Source organism: Branchiostoma floridae, chromosome 12, assembly GCF_000003815.2.
Source record: "Branchiostoma floridae strain S238N-H82 chromosome 12, Bfl_VNyyK, whole genome shotgun sequence".
Classification (NCBI taxonomy): domain Eukaryota; kingdom Metazoa; phylum Chordata; class Leptocardii; order Amphioxiformes; family Branchiostomatidae; genus Branchiostoma; species Branchiostoma floridae.
In genome coordinates this window covers 15,323,229-15,332,148 of record NC_049990.1, presented here as the reverse complement: position 1 = coordinate 15,332,148, position 8,920 = coordinate 15,323,229, and the positions used below count along the sequence as shown (strand labels likewise).

General features: G+C 42.6%; 1 protein-coding gene across 1 annotated transcript; it reads left to right on the top strand.

Annotated features, from left to right (window-relative positions):
• Positions 1 to 1,039: 1,039 nt before the first annotated feature.
• LOC118427288 (polycystin-2-like) lies at positions 1,040 to 8,820 on the top strand. Its single transcript, XM_035836988.1, has 8 exons — positions 1,040 to 1,202; positions 1,727 to 1,907; positions 2,340 to 3,029; positions 4,028 to 4,188; positions 5,507 to 5,667; positions 6,148 to 6,256; positions 6,894 to 7,014; positions 7,695 to 8,820. The coding sequence occupies exons 1-8, from the start codon at positions 1,041 to 1,043 to the stop codon at positions 7,919 to 7,921; spliced, it is 1,812 nt and encodes a 603-aa protein (XP_035692881.1). The 5' UTR covers position 1,040; the 3' UTR covers positions 7,922 to 8,820.
• The last annotated feature ends 100 nt before the right edge of the window (positions 8,821 to 8,920 follow it).

The following is an 8,920-nucleotide window of genomic DNA, read 5'->3' as shown; positions in this document are numbered from 1 at the left end:
GCATGCGTGCTTGGAAGGGCGAACGAGTTTATAACCTTGCCATTTTGATTCCCTTGAAGAACCGTAATTATTGGAGAACGACTGAGACGATTCACCAAAATACGTATATTTGGTCTTTTTAAACAGGGTAACGGCAAGACACGCAATTGCGTGACTATTTGGTCAGTTATGCAATATTGTATGGTTCAAACTGAGATAGCTATCCGATTTGTGACCTTTGCGTATCGATGCTATCTTCTGAAGAGAAAATGTCAGCGCTGAATAGTCGTCATGGTAACCATGCTGACATCAAGGCTGGAAGGCAGGACCAATGCTGTTTAACGTTTTGTTTTTATTTTAATACTTGTGTAGGATATTTTATATGGTGCTTTTGTCTTTAATTAAGCTGAAAAGAAGTAGAAATACAAATGATTAATAGTTCTTGTGCAGCTTTTGATTGTGTCTTTGAAATCGTCATTTGTAACAGTGAGAGGATGAAGAGCATTTAGAATACACACACCAATACTGACACACAAACGCACGCATACACGCATGATTATTGTCACATGCACACATGAACACATACATGCATACATAAGTTACATACATACATACAACCACACAGCACACACACACACACAAATACTAAGTCATAAGCACGCACACAGATACAAACGCACACATACGAGGCCATATTTCGAACGTTTTATCCATAATCATACCAGCTCGAAAATCTCTGTGAAACAACGTTATCATTCTATCTGCCTATGTCTCGTCTGCAAATAACCAATGACGTCGGCTTTGACACTATCATCATTGATACCAAAAGACAAATACAAACTGTCGGTTCTAGTCTACAGCGTGTAGTGTCTGCCACAAACAGTCTTTTTTTTTTCCAAAATAATATCTATCTTTGTGGCTGACACCTCAGCCATTTCCTCAGTTCATAACCGTCGTTTTCATGACAGTTAGCTAGACAGTCAGTGAAGTTAAGAATATAGTGTTTTCCCAGTAGAGTCGACGTATGTATGTGTATCTTATCGGAGACAAAGTTGCCTAAGATGTTGCTACCAAGGCGATTCGCGTTCAAGACGCTACTGTTCGAACGTGCGGTCCAAATACTGATCCTTGCAGCCGCCATCTTCATCTGCAACAACGAGAGGGGCGAGAATCATTACTATCTAATGAGAGCAACGCAGGATATAATATCAGGATTCAACAAGGTATAGTCTAAGATATTTTCCTTGTGTTGTAACGTTACACTTCGGTCTGGAGATAGCTCTTGTTCTTATTTCCGTAAGGGGAATATGCGCACCTACTTTCAAAAGTCAGTAGTATCCAGTCCAATTGCCTTGTTAACGTTAAGCCTGTACAGTAGAATTATAATTATGACAGACTCCTCGGTGACTGGAACAAAAGAGAAAGTACGTACTGTCAACTTTGTTGATAAACTGAAAAGGGCTGAAATGGGGAGCTGTGCTAGCCTCTACCAGGCTACCCAGGTCACTAGAAAAATGGTAGAAATTGGCCAAACAGACAGAAAACACACCAGAGGAGTCGGTTGACTTAAGGTAACAATCTGTACTCCTCGAGCTCGGCCAACCAACTCCTCTGGTGTGTTTTCAGTCTATTTGGCCAATTTGTACTATTTTTCCAGGGACCTGGGGAGCTTGGTAGAGGCTAGAGCATTGCTTGAGGTGGATTTATACAAATCGTCTCTGACTTTGTCTTTCTCTGTCGCCAGCAGACGTCCACCCGAGATGACTTCTGGAGGTGGTGTGACCACAGCCTGTTGTCTAGGCTCTTCTTCACGACTTGGTACAATGGGAGAGCGATAGAGCAGGATGACGTCATCAACAGGTGCACAACCAATCCCGGTCTGTTCCGGATAGGACCGGTCAGACTCAAGCAACTCAGGGTGGTGCCAGGTGGGAATGTTTATATTTTGAAGCATCAAATATAACGTTAGTTCACCTTTATCCGTGGTGTAACTGTTTTTCTTTATTCAAAACAGGGTATTTAGGGATATCAAGTCAACGGACGGTGATTTTAAATTGCGATATTCGAAATATTGCAGTTTAATATAACAACGGTTCCCCGTATACTTTAAAACATTGAAGTTTTGGTATAACGTTACGTTACCCACCCCGCACATAAGGCGAAGTAGCACTAAAGACAGAATGCACGTGGGAAGAGAGAGAGAGAGAGAGAGAGAGAGAGAGAGAGAGAGAGAGAGAGAGAGAGAGAGAGAGAGAGAGAGAGAGAGAGAGAGAGAGAGAGAGAGAATGTACAATACAGAAAAGAACTCATGATTATCATGAAACTTTTACTATGACGGCTTATGTGCATCTCGTTCCCAGGGCAGTGCAGGACTCCTGACACCATGGCAGCCATTGTGGACGAATGTAACGTGGAATATTCCACTTCAAACGAAGACCAAGGAAACTACGGCGAGAACTGGAGCAATTATACATCATCAAATACCTCAACCAAGAGCACGTACTGGCGGTATTCTACCCAAAACAAGTTCTTTGACCCACCGTTGTACGGCCATTTGGCTGTATACTGGGACGGAGGATATGTTGTGAACTTAGGGACAGCAAAAGAAGAGGGTGAACGAATCGTGAGCTATCTTCAGCGTCATGACTGGTTGGACAGTTACACACGCGCAGTCATGGTCGAGTTCACCGTCTACAACGCAAACGTCAATCTCTTTCTCGCAGCAACCTTATTGGTGGAATACAGTCACGTGGGTTTGGCTATTCACTGGATTTCCCTTCATCCTTTTCGCTTGCATCACGCGCACGAACTTGAGGGGATATGGAGTTATGTGACCTTGAGTGTGAATTTGTTTTATGCTTTCCTCCTATTGGTGGAGAGCTTAACGATAGCAGTTCGAATTCATCAGATGGGTAAGAAGTGCTTTCGGGATGTTTGGAACGCTTGGGAGGTTTTCGCTTGGATGTGTTCATCGGCGGCGGTTGGTGTGTTTTGTTGGCGGTACCACTTGGCTAGAGACGCGTTGACGGCGATGCACGCAAACGTAACAGGTGAGTTGACGTTTTTATGACGCCTTCAGAGATACCTAACGTAATTCACAGGTGACGTCGACGGCCTTATGTGAAAAGCTCAAAAGTAGTCAAATCTACTACTAATTCATTTGGAATCTCGACTTTGTTCGACTGAACGGTTAGTTCACGGGGTAACCTATATCCGTTGTTTAAAAATGTATTAATTAGATGCACGGATGTTTGAAATTCCAAAATATTACAGTTTGAAAACAACTTGATATCCTCAGATGTACCCCGCTTTAAGAAAAAAAAACGGATATAGGTTACGTATATACTTCGCGGTTAAATTTTATTAAATCTATTACCGTGAAATCATGACACGAACATGTTTGTTTGAAATTCTACTGTACTACAAAATTGTATATTCCGCGAATTTCAAACACCGCGAAAACAACGCAAAATATGACCACCTTGAATGTCAATACATCTAGAGTATCACGTTAAGCTAAGGGCACAGCCCGCCGTATTTGCAATTTGTCCGTACGTTTTTTTGGGAGGCCACGTCCGCCAAGTATTTCTGAAAACGTTTAGGATGCACAGGGCAGGCGCGTCGCCCATACTGGCACGTACAGGGGGCGATTCCGCAGCCCGATGGCACACACAGTAGTTTTGCCTGCACGTAAAGTTCTACGGCGTGTCTGCGTGCTCCAAAATCCGTCGGATTCCCTACGGAGGCGGAGGCGTGCGGAGGCGGTACTTACCACTTACGGATCCCAAAAGATTGCCCACGTTTTGGCACGTAGACAGCACGTATACGTATTTGCACGTACGGCGGGTTGTGCCCTTAGCTTTACGCGCAGGCAAAACTTTATGTTGCCGTGTTGACGTACTCCCTCCCTGCTCTTGCCAGTCGCTCCCCACGTTTTCAGAAATACGTGGCCCACGTGCATGTGGCCTCCCAAAGGAACGGACGGACAAATTGCACGTCCGACAGGTTGTGCCCTTAGCTTTAAATATAGTCGTTCTCTCCATATCAGGGCAGTTCCTGAGCTTCCGCCAGGTGTCGCTGGTGGACGAGGTGTTGTGGTACTTGCTGGCGGGCTCGGTGTTCGCCAACACCGTCCGGCTGCTGCAGCTTCTGTCCTTCTCAGCATCCGTCGCCATGCTGACTGATGTCATACGGCGGTCCACACAGCACGTGAGTCAACGTCAAGTTTATTTGTAAATTCTTGCCCGTTGGCTAATTGCTGGTAACATATGAGGTTCAAACAGTGAGAAAACGATATCGCAAGTGTCTTTTCTAGTCTAAAGCTAGGCTCCTTTTTCGAAGACAGTGGAAGACGAAAGATCCCGCATTTTCTATTATGTGTGGGTTTTGTGATGTTAGAAGGAGAACTGTTTTCTTTTCGTCGGTGAATGTGAGGAAGTTTGGGTTGAATTTGTCGGCCTTGTTTCGTCTTCCACCACGTTTGACGTACATTGTTTGCACGTTCTTTCACACACGGATATAGTTTCTTGTGATACCTCCAAGCCCATGTTAAAGGGAAAATTTTCCTACATAGTGGCGCCGTATGGCTGAGTGGCGTGACCACTTCACAAATGAGGAGCTCATGCAAAGAGCTAAGGTGCCTCTAGCCAGTGAGATAGTCAGAAAAAGAAGATTGAGATTTGTCGGGCATGTATGGCGCCTATCCGACAAGAGAACAACAAAAACAGCTATGCCATGGGCTCCTAAGGGCAACCACCCCAGGGGCAGGCCAAAAACTACACTAAGACGGACAATCTTAGATAATGGAAGGAAAATGGGTCTAAGCAACATGGAAAGCATGGCAGTAGCTGCTCAAGACCGCAACTTTTGGAGAAAGTATGCTCGACGAGTCGACCAATGCAATAGTGTTGCGGGAGGGTCTAAGGTAAGGTAATGGCTGAGTGGCTAGGCTAGCGGGCACAAGATCGAGAGGTCACGGACACGATTCCTATCATTCTTGGCCAGACATTGTGTCTTTCCAATGTGGTTATATATAGTTGGTCTTTCGGAAAGAACTTTACACAGCCTTTCTCACGCCACCCAGGTGTAAAAATGGGCACCTTACTTTGGTTGGGGATGAAAAAAGCGGTGAAAAGAGAGTGTTGGGCTACGCCTTGCAAAAGCATGTCTTTCGGAAAGGCACTAAACACAACTTTCCTCACTCCACCCAGGTGTAGATTGAAATGGGTACTTTACTTCGGTTGGGGATGTAAAAGGCGGTGAAGGGAGAGGGTTGGGCTTCGACTTCCATGTGTCTAGGACACGCTATTGCAATAACGTGTCCTAGACACAGTGGATAAACAACCCACTGTACCTATACGACCTCAAAAGACTATGGGACATTCGATTTTTATCTTCTCTACTTGCATGGCAATAATTTTACATTTGCACTGATTTTGCACGACTTAAGGATTTGTTAGACGTCTTCATTTTCGAAGAACTGTGTCGTATTTCTTGTAAAGTTTCAGATTTCTCTCTTAATTTGCAGGTTGTGGTTTTCTCCGTGCTGGTAATGCTGGTGTTCCTCGCCTTCATGTTCTGTGGGTATCTGTTGTTCGGCGCGACGCTGCAGCAGTTCCAAAGTCCGCTAGGTGCGCTGCTGACTGGGTTCGGCATGCTGCTCGGCTCCATCGCTTTCAATGACATCATGTAAGTATTATGTGCAATCAATGGCAAACACAAAACAGACTAGACAGGCAACATTTACGAGCAAATACAGCATATTTCACCCATCTAGAACCCTTGGTCAATGTTTTTGACCATGCAAAGCAAATCGTACAAAGGAGCTACAAAATGAGCAAATATATGGCGTAAATTGAAACAAAAAATATCGGAAAGTGGATACTAATGTTGTAGCAATACTAAAGTCAGTCCCAAAGTCAAAGAAGAAGATATGAAAGAACAAAAACGAAGAATGTAATATATATTGTTCGGTGTATCATACTATGTCTGTTCAGTCAGTTGTTCAACATCAGTTTCGGGGTTTCCAAAGTATGTCATCCATATAATCAAATCAACGTGGCCTAAATAACCAAAGCGTTGTTTATTTGCTGGCCCAGGTCACAAAAATAATTTGCATATTGGTGAGGGAATTATGTCTTATTCTCTGATGTTATCTTCTGTTCCCAGTCAGGCGGATGAGACCCTGGGACGTCTGTACATTTTCGGGTTTGTTGTCTGTCTGCTGTTCGTCCTCATGAACCTGTTCGTGGGCATTCTCAACGATACAATCTCACAGGTGTGGTTTATGTTCCTGATTATGTCACAAAATATAGTATGTTCTTCAGTACGATGCATCTTGATAGGGTCAAAGTGATTTCGCTTGGATACTAGTTTGAGAGAATCTAATACATTACTCCATTTGTAAGAACAATTTCAAACGTAGTAGCTACAAATACTAGTCTGATGCCATTCATACTACGGTCATATTTTCACCGGTGGCCGTAGGAGATGTAGCCCTGGACGGGTTCTGAAGCCACAAATTTGTCCGGGTGAAATGCCAGATACCACGGGGATTTTTAGGATTAGGTTATATCGTCTACTTGCTGCCAGGTGCTATCAAGGGGCCCTACCGTACCCCAAAATAGCCAAGTAGCTAGCCACAGGGTGTCCCACCGGGTCAAAAGTGCAGAAAGTACAGCAAGCAGCCCGTAAGCTGCTAGTACCCGCACGGGCATCCTTTCCAAATGGGACCGTAGCATAAAAGAATGAAATAACTTTGGGAATCGCACTCAAGCTATGCAAAAACAGCATGAATTGTACAATCGTTTTCAACAAGTTCTGCTTACGATACATGTTGAAAAGTATATACTAGTATACGGAAAACTACGTCAGTGACCAGTTCACAAACACAACTTTCTATCGTCCAATCACAGGTGAAGAATGACAGACAAGAAAGGGCAGATGGGCTATCGGACCTTGTGCGCATGATCAGACAAGTGTTGACCAATGGGGGCGAAGCTATTTCTGAGAAAAGAATAACAGTGGCACAAAACGGTAAGGTTTTCATGACGGTGTTTTTGTTTGAGGAAAACTATAGTAAATGTTGGGCATCTTTTATAGAGAATGTTCTGTTTAGGTTCTTGCTCAAAATAGACGATATTAGGGTCATCTATACCCTCTTGCGTTGTTTCGCGCAAAGGAACTAACGGTTAATAAGGGTACCGTTGTTATCATGATTAATTCTTCTCTAACTAGTCTGAGCCTGGACTCATGAAACAATCAACCCCTTCTTGAGTTATCCTCTTTAAATTTCTTGGCAAAACTACCCCTGCAGATCCAGAACAAGCTGCCAGTGGGTCAAACATTCACAAAACATTTTCCTAACATCATAAAGCTATCTGAAAATCATGAAAAAACATGGAAATCATAGATGGTCAAGAACACGAGGTATCAAAACCGGAAATAATACTGCAGTATTACAATAATCTACTTGGTGGCTCGAAATCTATTAACGTTACAAAATTTCGAGGTCTCATCAATACCTACCTGAATATTTTTCGAGTTACCTTGTTCACAGGCAGGCAGACAGACAGACTGACTGACAGACAGACAGACAGACAGACAGACAGACAGACAGACAGACAGACAGACAGACAGACAGACACGAATACTACAAAAAACATTACTTTCTGGCGACGGTACCGGTAATGAACACCTTTCTCTCACTCACGCAGACATCATGGCAGACCTGTACACCCCTCAGATCGACCGTCTGCAGCACAGAGTGGAGCTCCTCCAGCGACACGTGCAGGAACTGCAGAAGACGTTCACGATGTGGGAGTACTTTGTGTCCTACCTGCGGTCAATGAACTGGCAGCAACCATACATTTACCAGTCTTCTTTAGACGGTTACGACAGCTGGGATAGTCTGGATTACGATTTTGAGACAGTATATGCGTGATAGTATGTATTCTCACTCGAGCTCATTCTGTATAATCATCATCATCATCATCATCTTTCATCCTGTATAATAGTATATATATAACGTTATGTCCGTATTTGTGTAAGGGTAACCGTATTTACACTTATTAACGTACGACTTATTGTCGTCAACGAATATGTAACGAGTTATTTGCACAGAAAACGTTGAACGTTTAAAGTTTTGCATCTTTGTTGAATATAGTATCATACTGTACGTAGTTCTAAGGTCGAATGGTTTAATGTCCCGTTTTGCCCTTGCTATGAAGATTGTCATAACTGGTAAAACTACGCGGTACATATAGTAAGAAGGGGACGAGTAGAGAAATTCTATTTACTTACTATTAGACAAAGGTTATACAATGACACAAAAGTCAGTATCAAGTTATTTACTAACGTTATTTTTTCAATTTATGGAATCATCACAGTTGCCACGAAAATATGATCAAACATTAAACACTACGTTTATGGATCATCATTATAATTTTTTTATTGAAATGAAAGATCAACATGGCATTGCATCTTAGATGTTTAACTTGAATAGGTAATGAAATGTATCATAAATTACTGTCATTAGAATCAGGTCTGGTTATGTTGAAATTATCATCTGGATACATTATCGTACGTCAGTAAATTATAGCAAGGCACAATACACAAATGTATAACATTTATACGGATATGTACATTACACAAAAAAATAATATCATATTGTGTTATACATGAATCTGCTTTATATAATGTACAACTCGCCTCTTCTGGGAAAATGATCTTCTTTTGCATCGGATGTTCTTTAGTTGTAGAAACCTCGTTATGATACGGTCACATTTCCAAACAGGCTTCCGGGCGGAATACCAGTATTTGCGGAAAAGGAAAATAAAAGTGTTTACTAAGGAATGTAAACAAATTGTGCTCATGTCTTTGCATTAAGTGCATTCTGTTGTCATTTATATTATACTTTTCGTTCCCGAAAGCTGTACGTTCT